Source organism: Sebastes umbrosus, chromosome 3, assembly GCF_015220745.1.
Source record: "Sebastes umbrosus isolate fSebUmb1 chromosome 3, fSebUmb1.pri, whole genome shotgun sequence".
NCBI lineage: Eukaryota > Metazoa > Chordata > Actinopteri > Perciformes > Sebastidae > Sebastes > Sebastes umbrosus.
The window spans coordinates 18027458-18046344 of NC_051271.1; the positions used below are offsets into that span (position 1 = coordinate 18027458).

The following is an 18887-nucleotide window of genomic DNA, read 5'->3' on the forward strand; positions in this document are numbered from 1 at the left end:
TCCCATGTGCCAAACCTGTAGGAGAACTACGGTGGCTGACGCGTTGTAATAGTAGCGCATGTCATTTGGAGCAGAGCTAGTGCATAGAGTGAGTGTGTGTGTGTGTGTGTGTGTGTGTGTGTGTGTGTGTGTGCGTGGGAAGTGAATGGTGAAGCACGAGAGAGAGAGAGTGGTGGTGACGGCAGCGAGTAACGTTATCGACTCCGGCCCAAGCAGGAAAAGATTTGTCTGTTCTGGGCTAATGTAGAAACATGGCGGTACAACATGAAGAGGATCCGCTCCCTATGTAGATATAAACGGCTAGGTGAATTTGCATATAACACAAAAACAGCCCTATATTACCATCCTCATTTTTAGACTTCGTTGAGAAAATATGAAGAAACAGTTATTATTTTTGAACAGTTATTTGATGTTATGTGTTACTTCAGCTGCAGTACATCACATGTACAGTATACGTAGACTTAAAAAAACACAATCTTTAATCAAATTAAACTTAAATAGTCTTCTATAAACCCTGTCTGTGTGTCAAAGTGTTGTTTTTTGGGCAATGAGATTAGGTGGCTAATTACAAGTCTTGGTAGCAAACACAAATACTCAGAGGAAGCTCATAAGATAGGTGATGTTTTACTGTATTGTATCGTCTGTGCACAGAGAATATTTACAGCAGTGTCGCTACAAACATTGTCGCTACTATGATACAGATGTGCACCCTTTGCACTCCTCATATCTTTACTTACTATGCTTACTTACATGTACTGAGGGGAAAGTGAAGAAAAAACTTTAAAAAAGTACTCCATTAATTTAGCATTGCACGATGAACCGCTTAAAAAAATAAAATAAAAAAAGATCAAAAACATGCTGTAGCCGAACCAGAGATATCGTCTTTTATTCAATGCATTCTTCTTCATTCTTAAAAGCTAGTGCCTGACATTACCCACAATGGAACTGACCACCAACAGTTGGATCGGAGATTCGGGTATGTTATCCTAATAGCGGCTAATGTAGCCTCGAGGCGGTAGCCTCAAGCAGAGATGAGCAGCGAGCTACACAGGTTTGGTAAACAGTTCTTTCTGACTCCACACACCCGACTTTCAAATGTGTAGCCCTCAGTTATCAGACTTCACGCAGCTCCCTCTGGAGCCACAAAAGGCTTTATACACAAATGCAGTAGTACTCCTGTAAACACACTTTGATGTTCCCCTTTAGAAAATATCAATAACATCCATTCACTCTTCAGTACACGACCCAACCAAGACCATGAGATCATGTGCACGTGCAAGCCGATTTCGATACAGTCAAACCAAAAGCTGGCCCACACTAACAGATTCAATTCATGAACCACAAGACTGGCCACTAAAAAATAAAGGAAATCTCGCAAAATATCTCACACACAAGACACAACTTTGTACTGAAAATTCACAAAGGAAGGATGGATGAAGTCATGGAGACAAAACACTTGCGTTGTTGCCCCAAATTAACAAGCTGGTCCTCCATTTCTGAGTCCATCTTACTACTTTATGCTTCACATTTTCTCACGCATTAGCCATGGCGGTTGTTGTCCTTCCTTCTTCAGTCAGCTTGGATCTCAATTGGCTATTGTTATTCCCCACATGACTGTCCTCTGGGTTCCCCACACACAACAGAATCCCATTGTAAATATTGAACATGTTTAATATTTATGATTTGAAATCGGTGTGGCAAGGATGGACTTCCGAGCTGATCGGGAGATGTAAAAGAAACACTATTAACAAACATCACACAAAGAACATCTGGAAAGATAATCTTTAGAAACATAAAAAAAAAATCAGAGCTTTGCTGACGTTTGTCGGGAGGGGGGAATCAGGCCCCTTATCGTCTTGATTCTCGTGTAGTGTGTACCCAACATAACTCTAAATTGATTGACTTAACTGTGTTAAAGGATGAACTGATAAATAGTTATGAAGACCACATTAATGTGTGAACCACTGTGAGTATGTGACAGAGCTGTGGAGCTCTTCCTCCACTCAGGAATAGTCACAACCTCAGGTGGACTTATGTGTGGGTCTGTATCATGTTACCATGGAGACAGCAGACATATGTTCCGAACATCGACCAGAGGAGCCAAACAAGCACACGCACACACACACACACACACACATACATACACACCCGGAGGGCAAACAGGACAGGAAACTGTCAGGAGAAATCAGAGTCAACAGTCTCTTCTTTCTCTGGGATTTTAACTCCAAGATTTCTCTCTGAAGGTTTAAACACACAAAGTCAAATCCACGGAAAATATGGTTAATTTATTCACTCTTGTATTCCCATCAGCCTTTGTGTTTACTGTTTATTAGTGCTTTGCTCATGTTTATCTTCATAGCCATCAGCGATACATCAGTGAGTGTTTTGTTTCAGTCAGTGAGCAAAGTGAGATTCAGTCGCAGCAAGCCTCCTTTCTCTTCCCAAAATATTTAAAACACCCACTCATCTATCCTTTTTAGTTGTTTTTTTTGTATTGCTCTCAACTACACACACACACATGAAGAGATCATGCATGCAAAGACATTTTAGATGACTAAAAACAACGTTTGATAGGAATGCAAGACAAGATTGATCTTAATGTTATTTCAGTAATAATTAGGGCTGTGTATCAGTATTTGATAGAGGTCAAATATCATGTATGCATGAGACGATAAAAATAAATAAATAAATTAAAAAAACAGGTGTCGACCAAATACCAAGTAGTATAGAAACTTCTCCAGGCAAACCATACATGCATTCGATCCGTATTGTACACAGATCTAAAAAAATAAAAGACTATTTGTATGGTTTTGCCAGCAGTCGATCACCATAAGCGTTCTTCAATTTAATGTGACGTGTGATTATCCCACTACCGCAGCAGCTACAACACATACGGTCTGTGGTGCGGTGAAGTCGAGCTCAGTGTATTTGACAGAGTTGGCAGACCAGCGTGCCGTCATGCCACCATAATGTTTAAAAGTGTGGCTATACTACACGCCTATGGCATCTGATCAAAATAAATGCAGCAGTGGTGGCATTTTACGGCTTCAACTGAATGCCTCCATTCACATGATTGGTATCGATTATAGACTGCATATAAGAAGTGGACGTAGTCACCGTAACGGCACCAGTTGGTTTGTGGACTGCTGATTTGAAGCCTCGAGTGTGGCACTTTGAAGGTAACCATCTTGGTTTTTGTAGCAGAAGTGACATGAGAGGGTGGAGCTAAGTACAACCGAACACTGAATAAGACGTTTTTAGGGGACCAAAAAGGTTCAAATTAACTTTGATGAACTGAAAACACACTGTGAAAGGGTTAAAGTTTCAAGACAAAAGCACGGACAACGCCGTGGTAGCAACCTGTCAATCACAAGGTAGCCACGCACTAAAACATCCCCTGCTTTATGGTCTATTTGACTCTAAATGGGATCATTATTTACTAAATGAACATCATGCTGTATTGAAGAAGACTTGAAACTAATGATTGAGACCATAAACTCACATTTACAATGTTTACTGAGGTAATAAATCAAGTGAGAAGTAGGCTCATTTTCTCATAGACTTCTATACAATCAGACTTCTATTTGCAACCAGAGGAGTCGCCCCCTGCTGGCTGTTAGAAAGAATGCAAGTTTAAGGCACTTCAGCATTGGCTTCACTTTTTAAACCCGGAGGTTGTCGCCTAGTATCAAACAAAGCAGAATCAAATGAAGTACTCTATTGGTAACGGTAACACCTTAAGGGTACAGGTATTGGTATTGGTACTGGTATCGTCATTTTTTAAACAATACCCAGCCCTAGTAATAATACAAAACCCATTTTGAACAGGGAAAAACTTCAGATAAACATACGTTACACACAAACATTGATCCACAAACAATGGCTCAGTGATATTAACAAACATTTTTTATAACTGCACTGGTCTTCAGTCTGCATCATGACCTCGTTTGATATGATTCAGCTAAAAATAGACCACAGCGCTCTAGCAGGAGTTGCATTATCTTCCCAGAATGAGTACAGTTGTTTTTTTTCGATTAAATCTTTTGAGAGTTACATGAGATAGGAAAAGCAACATGTTGGCATAACCCTGATTATAAATAGGACGGATCTTTAACTGTCCTCCTTTTTAAAATCAGCTGTATTGATTTTTTTTTTTACACCCTACTGGCTGCTGTCAATAGTGTTGTTGTGGTGCTCTAACTGCCATTCGTTTTAAAATGAGCTCACTCATTCCCCTTTGCTCTCTAGTCAATAAAAAATGGTTAAAGTAGAAAACACCTTTATTGGCCCTTATCATTTTAAGTAGCTGCCAAACAGCCTGCTAGAAATAACCCTCTAACACTCTAGTGGCATTAAATCTGATTGGTCAGAAAATGAGAGAGGGAACAGGCTTATCACAGGGTGAGAAAGAGAGACACCATAAGCCTTTTTTGGCCCGCCTGGGTCACAGTGCTCCAGCTGCTGACCGCTCCCATGGCTCGAGTCTTATTGGCCCTGTCGCCAGCGGCAACCATTACAGTTGAGCCGTGTTTCAAAGTTATTTTAAAATTAAGCTACAACCGATAAATGACTCGACCATCCAAGCAGCGATGGCTTACACTCTGTCTGACACACACACGAGCACTCACAGGCAAACACACATTTGTGTGGCGTTAATCATTCCCAAGTGGCTGATAAAGCAAAGACAGGTCATTAAGACTCAACAGAGTTCATAAACTGTACTTTATTAACTGTCCTCTTCCTTCTCCCACTCTCACACACAGACATAAATGATTTGGTGTTTTTCCAAAACCATCGCCATTTTTTAAACGTTCTGCTCTGTCTCCGCATCACCTACCCTCCATTCATTCATTCCTTCCCCTCCATCTCTCTCTGGTCTAGAGGGGTGACAGTTAATTGGGAGTGTGTGTTAATGAGCCGGCCCTGAGATTCTATCTTCTCCTTTCATTAGGAGAGAGTGTCAAGGAAGTGAAGGAAGAGTGAGAGGGAGGAAAGGAAGGAACGAAAGACAAAAAAGAAAAAGGCAGAGAAGTCAATCGGTCGATAGAGAACATCTAGAAGTTTTTCGTCGCTGCTGTGGAGAACACAGCTCTGTGTGTTTGTTGTTTTGTTAATGAGCTAATCAATAGCAGAGGTGTGTACGCTCAGCAGTGGGTCTGCTTTGGGAGATTACTTACACAGACACACAACTTGTATGACTTGTTTATCTACAATGTGCCTCTGTTGTTTTTTTTTTTTAACTATTCTGACTCAACTAAAGTTGCTCCACTGAAGTTTCTCTATTTCAAGTCTTTATCTGACAGATGAGTCATTTGAGCTACTACCTGTCTCTAGTCAGCATTATTGTAGGATGAAAATAAAGTACTGTTATTCTAATACATTAGAGCAGTCATTCCCAGAGACTGGGACCCACAGGTGGGTGAATATCTACAGTACACCTTTGAGCCACCTGAACGTTCCTATTGTTCTGAGAATTGTAGCCAAATTATAACAATGAATCTAATATGAAAGGCAAGCGTACATTCGGTTTGTTTTACTGATGAGTAGGGCTGGGACGATACGCCTATCTCCCAATTCTGAATGTATTGTGATTTTTTAAGTATTGCAGTTCGATATTACGATTTCTGTTAACTTCTTTAACACTAGACCATGGGGAAAAAGTTGAATCATACACTTCTAGGGACTTTTACTTCACAAATGAGTGGTATTTTCTTTTTAATCTATAAAGTACATGTACAATATGTTTTATACTCCTGGTGAATATAATCCAATCAATCTTATTTCCATATATGTATTTTGCATAAACAGTTCCCTTAACACCTTATTTTAAAAACCAGACGTAGTTGTGATGGAATAATTGATACACAAGTTAACTTAGGAAGGAAGAGGTCCCGGAGCTGATGATGTCTTACATAGAAGGTTTATTGAAGCTTGATCAAGGAGCAATTGTCAGGTCTCCACATTGAGGTGCTCTCTCCGTGAAGGCCTCACAACTCTGCCCTTCCTCCCTGGTGCTCAGTGTCTTACCCCTTATCATGTTTTGACTTACTCCGTTCCTCTGGCATCTCTGACCCTGGTTGCCCTCGCGACTGGCTCTACGGTCTCCACTACAGACACCGCTGTACAGATAACGGTGGCTCCTCTAGACAGGACTCCAACCCAATAATGTCAACAGAGGGACACTCTGACAAACACTCTGACCTTTCTACCAATAAGAGAGGAATTAATGGAAAATTCCATCACAGTAGTCACACGTGTATATTTCCACCTAAATACATGTATTTGGTCTCAATTATAAAGTATTTCACATGTGTATATGTTTTTAATAACACATGCATATTAAGAAGTTGTGATTTATCAAACATATTAACAGTATATCTCTTTGAAATTCGCTCTTCTCAAGATTTATAGATAAGGTCTATTGTGAATTGGGTTGCGATGGTTTGTCATTTTAAAAAGTGGGTCCCCAGAAAAAAGCTTTGGGAAACACTGCATTAGAGGAAATTAAAAGGAACAAATATTATATCTTGGGTCTGCAGAAATCTAATTATAGTGTGTGCAATAAAAAACTGCCAATAAAGTCTCTATCCTGTAACGTCAGACTGACTTTTGGGAGTTTGCATTTATCTGAGCCTTTAAATGGGTAAATGTTGTACAGTGCAAGCCGTGTCTCCCTCTCCTTGAAACTTCTGGAAGAAATATGTTCAAATAACTCAGTCGCTCTGCACAGAGCTGAGGTGTTTATCTCGCTGATTAGCAGAGCCTCATAAATACCTAATCACTGATGCTAATCAGCCCTCTCACCTAGGGGTGAGCCAAAAATATAAATTACACACATGTCAGGCTAACACACACAACCATTTTCTGCACACTTTCCCTATCTAAATAATTCTGGCATCAAAGCCATTTTAACATAACATTGCATTCATCCATTATTAATTGACAAACAGCGTTTATCCACATAAACTAGCTATGACTAAGAAGCTTTGCACCGTACTGGTTCTTATTTACAACACTATAAAAGAACCACACTGTTACAGTCGACTTTGACACCCATAACTTTTGATCTCCTACCGCTCAAACACATTTAAACTTCTGACTTTATTCTGTAAAAACAACAGCATGGAGGTGCCAACATAATTGGACTCCTTTTCACTTTGAAGTCTACAAATGTATGTAAAATTCAAAACATGTTATGGTAAAAGCTGGGGGTGTTTATCAGAAAATTAAGCTAATAAGTAACTTTAAACATGACTAACAGTCTATGTTTATCATATCATTATGTTAAAATGCATACATGCAATCATTTAGCATGTCAGCCTACTACAGTATGTTAGCACTAATGACTAAGAAATTCAGCCATTATTTACAGGGGGTTGAATTGAAGTTAGGATATTGAAGTTACGATATCAGTAATAATTGTTTGGTTGTACATTTAGATTTAATCGCTTACGTCTTTGGTGATGTTGTTAAAGCTGTACATGTTTTCCTTGTTTCTAATATTCCATAATGTATCTTAAAGGATAACTTTGGTATTTTTCGACCTAGACCTTCTATTTTTCCATGTTTTTGTGTCTGACTGACTAATAGCAACAACAATGTTATCCTATTGGGGCAAGCTGGCACCGTCATTTACGTCCACTAAAAGTGCTTGTTTTTTCCATGACAGACTCTGATTGTTATTATAAGTGTCTGACATTATGGAAAGAGTCTCCTCAAGGAGAAGTCTCGTTCTGAAATCTGGCAAGGTGACGTCTTGCCGGAAGACAACGGTGGGATAGTGGAATACATGGTGGAAACACGAGTGCCAGCCGGGCAGAGTTTGTTGTGTTGGAGTACAGAAAGTGTAGCTTAATGTTATCTAAAAGATTTACAATCATTCCTGTTCTCCTCTGGTTGTAGCTTGTTCAAAGTGAGAATTTTCTGTTTTTTCATATCATTGTAAATTGAATATCTTGGGGTTTTGGACTGAGTTTTGGACAAAACATTTCATTTAATGACTTTAATTTAAAGGTCTTTGGCTTTAGGCAATTGTGAGCAGCATTTCCTGAATTTTATCTACAATTTATAGATTAAACGACTCTGGACTAACCAAGGAAATAATCAGCAGATTAATCAATAACTAGAATTACCACCTTGCGGTTGTATGCCTCCCCCAGACAATCAAGTTGCAGTTTACATCCATGTCTGTCCAAAATGTCATCACTTCATCATTTTATCCAATTAGTCATTTGGGTGAAATTGTCATAATTAGCTAGGGCAGGGCAATATGGAGGAAATCAAATATCAACAATGTTTTTGGCCAATCACCTCGATATCAACACTGCAAAGATATTGCATGGTTGACTTTTACATAATATTCACAAAATATTTACAAGATGAGATTTTTGATAAATAATCATCAGTAATGAGGATATATTGACTAAGTGAGTAAAGGCAAATAATAGATCAGCCAGAACAGTCTGGTAAGTTCAGAAAATGACATCCCTTTAAAACCAGGAAAAGACAACACTATGCCATCCTACTATATCCCGATTTCCATAATCTATGAGATGATATCTAGTCTCGTATCACAATATTGATATAATATCAATATATTGCCCAGCCCTATAATTAGCAAATTAATTCTTGAGTTATGGCCAAAAATGTGTTTTGTTAAGTCAAAATTGACCTTGACCTTTGACCACCAAATTCAAATTAGTTAATTATTGAGTCCAAGTGGACGTTTGTGCCAAATTTGAAGAAATTCCCTCCAGGCGTTCCAGAGATTTCGCGATCACGAGAATGGTACGGATGGATGGACAGACAACCCAAAAACAACGCCTCCGGCCACAGCTGTCACCTGCCTGGAGGCATAGCTAAGATAATTGTTGGTTTCCGCCCTACTTTGACATACAACATATTTTCTCTCAATCTTAAATACAAGTTTACACAAGTTATGATCACTGATGTATTGTTTAAGTTTCCTTTTTCTCCCAAGAACCATTAATTAGCATTTGATGCTTTTTGCAGATGAAACGGGGGAAAAGTTTAAATTACAACCACTGAGCCAAATTAGTGACAAAGACTGAATAAACAAAACATCTCTTGCAGTCATAATTACTACCATCATTGTGTCTCTACCATCCCTGTTGAGACTGAATGAGTGAGAGACAGAAAAGCATCTCATTGACAACTTGAAACATTTCAATTATCAAATCATAGCGACGCTGAAGGGCTGAAAAGTAAACGTGAATAAAGGGCGAAGAAATCATTGGAATGAGTGCGACATAATAAATGAACGCATGAGAAAGAGAGAGAGAGAGAGAGAGAGAGAGAGAGAGAGAGAGCGGGGGAACGTGACAGTTGCAGGTTAAACAGCTTACACCATAGGAGGGGGATTTGGGTGCCTCTGCTAGAGGGGGATATTAGCAGGATTATCTGGCAACCCTGTTGCTGAGGTGAATAACATTAGAATCCTATTTGTAAAGACGTCTATGCTTCCTGTCCAAAATCCCCCATTTGCTCTCCACTTAACTGCTGCCTCATCCCACAATTAGTCCACTTTATATTCTCATAACCCAGATTATACTCATACAGAGCATGTTCTGCATGTTATGCATATTGTTATTCATGTGTATTTGTGTGTTCCTTTAATTGTGGGTGTCCCTTTGTATGTGTGTGCATGTGTGAGCGTCGGCTCGTATTCCATTAGTAGTACAGGCCTCTCTGCTCCCATAGGCCACCAGGCGTGTGTGTCATACACACTCAGACAGAGTGGAGAACACCCTGAATACTAATACAGGAAGTGTTAGCATCTGTTTTGTGTGTGTATGTCTTTGTACATCTGTATGCATGTGCACCCATGGGTGGGGGGGTGGGTGGGGGAATGGTGGTGGAAGTGTGGTGTGACGGAGAGTGTTGAGATTGGAGTGAGTATGTGTGCATTTGAGTGTGACAGTGCGCACTATGAGGGCATTATCGCTCTGTGTGTGTGTGTGTGTGTGTGTGTGTGTTCTGTGGACACAGTCTGAGGTTAATCAATATTGACAGTGAGTTATCTCTTCTGGCAGGGTCGCAGGTGGGTTCGATGGAGCAGATTGGACACACCAAACGAGGGAAAAAAATGACATGTACGCCCACATGGCATGTTCAAATCCCCGCTCCATTTCTTATTCTGGTGTTATACCCTACTCATTCAAGTGAGTCCTTGAGCAAGGCAGTAATGACCAGTCGCAATCCAGTCTAGCACTTGACCACGATGATAATCACCCAAGCCAAGATAATAAAGCCGCCTTCTACCTCGCCGGTATGGATCCTCCACGGTGTCTCTTCTTGCTAGAGGCTCCCTATCATCATAACACAACACAGCAACAACACGGTGATTAGCTGCTGCTACACACTCAGATCAGAGAGCAACAGAGAGAGGGGGGGAAGAGATAAACAACAACAGAGAGATAAAGAGAGAAAAAGTGTTGCAGGAGAGGATGGAGAGAGAAGGGAAAGAAGGAGACAAAGGGGCGAGTGCGAAAGTGAGCACAACAGGATGTTTTCACTGTAAAGCTACTTAAGGAAAGGATTTGCTCAACAGCGAGGGGGACAGACACACATATAGGTTTTATTTAGCCCGCTCAACGAGTGTTTGGGGAGTGGTGATCGATTAATGCAGCCCAGGCCTGTGACATTGCCCAGTCATCACTCTCTACCTCACAAAACACACACACACCATCATTCCTCCACTCATGAGGTACATCACATCCAATACACACAGCAGAGGAGAGTCCCTCTCGGCGTAGTGTTCCTCTCCCTGCACGGCTGAGTCAGGCACAAAGCTATAACGTGGCGTAATGGTGCATAAACGTGGATATGGGGGATTCAGTAAAAAAAAAAAAAAAAAAAGGGGGAGATAAAAAAACACCTTGCAAGGTCAAATTTGCACTTCCTGGAGCATTTGTGAAAGATCCCACAGAGACAGATATCAGCGCTCACACAGCTGCTACAGCCTGTAGGAAATTTTGATGTTGACAGCGTTTCCCTTTTAACTTCACACTTCTATGTTAATGATCACGGTGCATATGCTTACAGAGGCAGACAATGCTGGTTGCTCGTAGCCACATGCAACCGTATCTGATCTCATTAGGTGTGTAGGTATAGATGTACATAAAGCTAGAAGTACATTGATAATATTGATATCATTATATGAGATTGGATATCTGAGATTTTGTCAATGGTAATATCGTGATTAAGTTTCAATTTGTGTTTTCCGGCCTTAAAGGTTTTATTACAACACATTTATGGATCACTTTTATCCCTTTCTTGTGTGTAAATACTGTGTCTTTGAATCATAGACTGTAGTGGAGTGGAATGAAGTTGTTTTGAAGCTTCGAATTTGGCATTTTGGCCGTCGCTATCTTGTTTTTTTGCAACCAGAAGTGACACGAGAGGGTGGAGCTAAGTACAACCAAATGCTGAATAAGAAATTTTTAAGCAACCAAAAGGTTATAATTAACTTTCATGAACTGAAAACACACTGTGAAAGGGTTAAAGTTCTAAGACAAAGACACGGACAACTCCCAGGCCGGACAACGCCGTGGTAGCGACCTGTCAATCACAAGGTAGACACGCCCTAAAGCATACCCTCCTTTATGGTCTATTTGACTCTAAATGGGACCATAATTTACTAAATGAACATCATGCTGTATTGAAGAAGACTTGAAACTAGAGATTGAGACCATAAACTCATGTTTACAATGTTTACCGAGGTAATAAATCAAGTGAGAAGTAGGCTCATTTTCTCATAGACTTCTATACAATCAGACTTCTTTTTGCAACCAATCTGTTGAAATACTCATTACATCCTGACAGCAATCAATAAATCAAATGCACTACCTACCTAACCACGTACCTGCGCGCACTTTGCCAGTGCACTCATTGCGAGTGACCGGAGACTTGCACAAGGCTAGGCAGACAAAATTTCTCAATACTGACATGCTAGCTTGGCAGCTGTGAGTCCTAACAATAGACACGTTCTTTGTTTACATTCATTATGATAATATCAGGTGTTTTCTTACACGTGAATGAGGTAGGCAACGATGACAACGATGCGCTGCACTCCTCTCCCCAGCACTCCCTCATGGACTCGTCCACAAAAAAATCTACCTACCGCTTGATGGTTTCTCCTACATTAAAGTATTCAAAAACAGTGAGGTATGGGAAGTTTGCGTACCTTTTTGAAGAGCAAGGAGTCGTCCATTTGCTCTGCATAGACTGAGGAAAGCCTGTATTGGTTCTCAGTGGTGATATCCATCTGGTAGCCGGTCAGGACGTAGCAGACTGTGCGGAACTCCTGGATTTTCCTCTGAAACACCTCCTTCAGCCTCTGGTTCCTGAGTTCTGCGTTCTCCATCTGCTTACGTAAATCTGCAACACACACAAAAGTCGGGTGTACATCAGTCAGATATTCAAACACTATATTTATCATAACATCACACTTTATGGCCTCTAAGATTCTGCAACACATGTAAGACTTCTTCTCCACGGAGCTCCACAACTACATGCTCAACTCACTTAGCTAATGCAGCATAGATGTACGGCTCCATATCAGATATACACTCCTTGAGTCACTTCATCTGCTCACTTAGGGTCCAACAAAACACTATAATGCACAGAGCATAGTGGTGACTACAGCAGTCAGCTGCGTCTCCGAGACGGGAGCAGAGAGATTCATAGAGAGGAGAAGCAGGATGAGGGGCTCGACTTTAATTTGTTGAAAATCAATTTGCGATAATTACTTTAATTGGAAGACTTGATTTGAGAACAAGGGAAAATGAGTTTGTCTGAGCAAAAATTAGTTGTTATAGAGGGAATTATTACCTCCTTCCAAGGCCAAAGGCCTTTTGAAGAATTCTGATCAGCCTGAGCATTAAGACCACAGGGTATAACACATGCGCAGTGTAACTGATGACACGTTGATGACGCATGACCCCGCCTCCTTCTGAGAGCAGAGAGATACGTGTGTGGATGTGTGGCGAGACATCGAGGTGCGGGAGCTGCTGGCTGTCCGTGGTGAGAAAGACGAAAGCGGTAGATGACGGGATGAGAGACAACGTAGGGTAACGTTATACAGACATAACAAAGCTGCTGAATGAGAGAGGCATCCACCGATACGTTACACGGACACACACCGTGTTGATAACAAGCCGACCACCTCACGGTACCGCCAGCTGTGAGCTGTGATCTGTTTTTAAAGTCACGCACCTTGGCAGAGTTCTAGTTTTAAATGTTATTACTGCGGTAAAAGTTCAAAGTGATACACATGCATGTGATGGCATATGACTATCACGTAACATTAGAAACGGTGAAAGAAGTAAGGAGAAGAGACCAGCAACAAAGAGGCTGAAAACATTCTCAATAGGTTTGTGTATGTACAACTGGAACATCTGACAACAGCGTCAGACAGCTGGGGCTAACTTTTATCAACACATTAAAGCACAGTCTCCATTGATACTGGCAGAGCCATCAATAGCCGGCATCATTTGATTGCTATTTCTATGATTTCAGCCCAAAAAATGGAGCTTAGCTTGGAAGCTTTTATGTGAACCCAGACATCTTTAGTGGGAGTGCGTGCTCTACTCTTTTCAAAAGGTCCACACATGATGAAAAGTGGACAAATTGCTCTAATTAAAAAGCAGTTACTTTTGTCCTCAATCCTGTTCCTGCTATTTACATCACACCAAAATGCCTCTCTTGGCCTTTTCTTATTTCTGTCAAAGTTAAAAGATGACTTTGGTATTTTTCAACCTGGATTTTTTGGGGACTAATGGGAACAACACTTTCTGAAACTGTGTCCAGTATTGAGGGAGTACACTACAGTCGCTGTTCGCTAAACGAGCTGTAATGTAATCATTTTGGGCAACCTGGTCATTTACATCCAACACCATCCAGTTTTTGCCACTGATAGGCTCAGATGGTTATTATAAGTGTCTGACAACATTATGGAAAGAACCCTACAGTGAAAACATATGTTTTTCTTACCTTTCGCTTTCATTTGACTTGTTGCCAGAAGAGACAGCGGTGGAAACGTGAGTGAGAGTTGGAGAGAGGAGTGCCGGTGTTTGTTGTGTTACAGTACAGAAAGCGTCGCTTAGTGTTATCTAAAAGATCTACAATAATTAGATGATTTCGACAATGTGGATGAGACGCGAGATTTCAGAACGCGACTTCTGTGAGCGAGACACACAACAACAAACGGATCGGATCAAGAGAAAGGTAAGAAAAATGTTTTATTTCTCAGTAGGGTCCTTTCCGTAACGTTGTCAGACACTTATAAGAACAATCTGAGCCTGTCGGTGGCAAAAGAATAAACACTTTTAGTGGACGTGTAATAAAAGCAGGTAAGAGCACCAGAAAGAGAATTAAAACAGGGAGAAAAAAAGCAGATAAAATGTTTATTTAACACAATGATGATGATTAATTTCTCCAAGGTCAAAAGCATTTCAGTTGCTCAGAAGTGCATTTACTTTGATATTCGCATTTCTTTTTTTATATTTCTTATAGCCAACACCAACCAGGCACAAATGCTCAATTCTCCTCTGCTGTCAAACACATACATCTTATATTCTTGCAGGAGCAGTTAATAGTGACAGTGGTGCATTTTATTTTTCTAATCCTGCCTTGATTGATCAGTATTTCTACTCATCATTCTTCTCTTCATACATCTTAACCTATTACATTTCTATCCGTCATTATCAAACAAGTAAATGGCTAGAAAGTTTAAACGTAAAGAGTGTGTCAGTGTGTCTGTCTGCGTGCCTGACTGTCTGTCTCCTGGGTGACTGGGCTCCTCTTGAGTGTCAGTCAGTGCTGATAAATACTGTTTCAAGACTTCAGCATTGTGACAAAACTGTCACTATATGACAGCTATCAAACTGCCCTGAAAATGGCTGTAAATTCTCAAGTGACAGCATGAAGTAGACGCCGTTTAAATTCATTGCAACATGCAGACAAATGGACACCAACACTGGGAAATGAACATCTTATTGCCCGTGCAAAGACGAAATGTGTACAAGTGCACACACACACATGTGCCAATGTGTGTGTTTAGTTGATAAATCAAAGCATTTGGGGAAAGAAGATTTGTGCACCAACTGTCAAGTTTTGAGAAAGTTAGTTGACTTCTGACTTTTGCCCTTAATTGGTCTCTACGGGTCTGAGCGAGCTGTCTCTTAAAACCTGTCAAGAAAATTCCACTGCTGAGGGTTCTTATTTATATATATATTTTTTTCAACTCATTTTTCAACCTGATCTACGTCCAAAGATTGCATTCGTATCTCTAGAGTGTAACATGTAAAAAAAATTAACTAAATGGCTAATGAGTCTGACACAAATCATTTGTTGTTTTACCAATAAAGAACCGCAGGAGTTTACAAAATATGACCCATCTATCCAGGGAACCCAACACAAGTTTAATATTATCCTGACTGTGCTTCTTGTGATTTATTGAGACTAGTCAAGTTCAAAGGGAGAAAGGACAAACATTCTACAGTACACATTTATGAAAAATGCACTATTTGTCACATTTAATAAAAACTAGAATTGCTTCACTTCATCATTTCATCCTATTAGACATTTGTGTGAAATTGTCATAATTAGCATATGAATCATTGAGTTATGGCCTAAAAAAAACACATTTTGTGAGGTCACAGTGACCTTTACCTTTGACTTCCAAAGTCTAATCAGTTCATCCTTAAGTCCCAGTAGATGTTTTTACCAAATTTGAAGACATTTCATCAAGGCCTTCCTGAGATATCACGAGAATGGGACAGCTGTAAGGTCAAAGTGACCTCGAACTTTGACCCTTGACCATCATAATCTAATAAGTTCATCATTGAGTCCTAGTGGACATTTGTGCCAAATTTGAGGAAATTCTCTCCAGGTATTCCTGAGGTATCACGTTCACAAGAATGGACTGGACGGGACGGACAGACAACAAGATGGTGAAGCAGAGGTGGGTTATAGCAGTAAAAGTAGTGGGAACTAGAATGGCACTCGGAGAGCGCAGACCTCCGCCAAGGTGCGTGACTTTAAAAACAGATCACAGCTCACAGCTGGCGGTACCGTGAGGTGGTCGGCTTATTATTAACACGCTGTGTTTCCGTGTAACGTATCGGCGGATGCCTCTCTCATTCAGCAGCCTTGTTATGTCTGTATAAAGTTACACTACGTTGTCTCTCATCCCGTCATCTACTGCTTTTTTCTCGGAGTCTCGCTACACATCCACACACGTATCTCTATATTCACACAGAGTCGTCCCTCTCTTCTGAACAGCCTCGACCTAATTAGAAAAGTACGCAGATAAAACAACCAAAGAGATATTGGAATAATGGCCAAGCGTCGGGGAGAAGAAAACACAGAATTTGTAAAAAAAAAAAAAAGCCCATTACGTATATATGATTGTTAAAAACAACAAAATTCCTCCAAATTGTTCGTTTTACACAAACTTCCTGCAGTTATTGCGTTTATTTGGGTCAATCGTACAGTTTATCAGTTGTTCTGGACTGTGATTGTTATGCATTGAATATAATATGAAATATCAATAAAATATGTAACTTAGTCAGGGGACGTCAGTTTACTCAAAGATAGAAAAGGGATCCCTTAAGGAGAAAGGTTGGGAACCACTGGTCTAATACCTGGCTACACCACAGACCACTGGCAAAACGTGTTACTGAAATAAAATCTATGTAAAAGCCCTACAGCAGGAAGACAGGTGAAGTGTAATAATATTTTATCTTTCCACTGCAAAGTAACCCCCAGGACGCTTCCAAGAAGAAGCAAAAAAAAAAAAAACCTTCATTCACAAAAGGCAGTCAAGTGTAAAGCTAGGAATAATACTGAACAACAACAGCTTAATTCACCAGTTTCATTTCTTTTTTGGAAATGCTTGATGAGTATAATAGAAGAGTATCAAAGTGCAAAAATAGCCAAATAAAAGAATAATTCTTGTAATCATTTGACATGTTTTTTGAAATCATGATTGTTTAAAAACTCATTAAAAACTTAAGTGTAAAGTGTACCTAGCTCTAATGTCACTGATAGCACTGCTCAACATGGCAGTCTGTTTTCTGGCTGCCATTAAATAACTTCTCATAGAATAGAAATGTCAAGAGTGAATTAATTGTGTTGCACCTGAGCAATTTACAAAAGCTAAGAGATACTGTTTATAGAGAAAATAATAAGACATCAATTAATTTTAATTGCACAAAATGTTCCAATTGACTAAAAATCATGATACTATTCTCATAATAACAAAGACTGTTAAAGATTGTTCAAAACACACAGTAGTCTTGTAGGACAATTAGGGATTTTTGCTGTATTAAGTTGTTTTGCAAAAGATAACGTTCAAAGGTCTATTTTAGATCTGGAATTTCTTAATTGTACATGTGACTTTCATGGTGAGGTTCAACAGGGTCGACAACTAATGTTTAATCATATAGAGATTATGAAGTTCATACTTTTTATATATAAATCTGTCTCAAAGACATGACATTTATACAGTTTATCTTTGATACTTTTCACCAGACATCCCATTGCTTTGACCCTGGTTTGAAGATAAGAACAGATATCGCACATTAGGTCTGTATTATCTGCTAGAGGTTAAATTGAGCACACCGGTAAAAAACTCAATTATCGTTTTGGGAGAAGAATGGGTCTGGGGCAGACAGGCCGCATTAAAGACAGGGGGAAATGACAGAGAAAAGATGAGAGTAAAAAGGAAGTGTAAAGAGACAAGAGAGGAGAGAGGAGCGATGAGTTAGAGAGCTGGTGGGTGAGAGACAGAGGAAGAGTGAATATATGAGAGAGAGGGAGAGCGCTGCGGTCCTCCAAAGACAAATTAGCCAACAGACTTCCGGCGCTGAGCTGTCCTGAACTCCAATTAAATATTTAACCCTGTCATAACTACACTTTCCCCATCTAACTGTCCGTCACACCTAAAAGGACAAAGGCCTCAGTGGCCTCAAATATCAATGAAGCAATTCCCTTCAGGTCACAGCCAGTAGAGGGCGTAGGTACAGGTTCTCTCGTTTCATATTTTGTATTAGTCTAAAAGGGAACAGGACCTGAACACCTGTCAAAAATGTGCCGTGTGGAAAGCAGTAAAATATCAAAGTGCTTTTATGTTAACTATGACAGTCTTCTTACCTTAATAACCTTGGTAAGTAATCAAGCTATTAATCGATTAAAATATTTAATTACGATTAATCGCATGATTGTCGATAGTTAATCGCAATTAATTGCACATTTTTTATCTTATCTATAAAAATGTACCTTAAAGGGAGATTTGTCATGTATCTAATATTCTTATCAACATGGGAGTGGGACAATATGCTGCTTTATGCAGAAGTATGTATATATGTATTTATTATTGGAAATCAATTAACAACACAAAACAACGACACATATTGTCCAGAAACCCTCACAGGTACTGCATTTAGCATAAAAAATATGCTCAAATCATAACATGGCAAACTGCAGCCCAACAGGCAACAACAGCTGTCAGTGTGTCAGTGTGCTGACTTGACTAGGACTTGCCCCAAACGGCATGTGATTAAATCTGATGTAAGTTTGGAGCGTTATTTAACCTCCTTTGCAACAAGCTAGTATGACATGTTTGGTACCAATGGATTATTTAGGTTTTCTAGTTCCATATGATGGCAGTATCTTCACTGTAGCTTTAAAACCGAGCCCGCCACAACATAAAAATCGCAAGTTACGTTAATGCGTTAGAGAAATTAGTGCCGTTAAAACAAATTTGTGTTAACACGTTATTATCGCGTTAACTTTGACAGCCCTAGTAACTACCTAATTACAGCTCAAGTTGAGCCCTTTATGTGCATGTATTCACTGTGTCC

General features: G+C 39.8%; 1 protein-coding gene across 1 annotated transcript in view; it reads right to left on the bottom strand.

Moving 5' to 3' along the window:
* mad1l1 (mitotic arrest deficient 1 like 1) overlaps positions 1–18887 on the bottom strand; it is a 75180-nt gene that overhangs the window by 18792 nt on the left and 37501 nt on the right. Inside the window, exon 17 of the mRNA XM_037764924.1 lies at positions 12206–12399. Coding sequence (XP_037620852.1) covers positions 12206–12399 — 194 coding nt within the window. The remainder of the gene's footprint in view (positions 1–12205; positions 12400–18887) is intronic.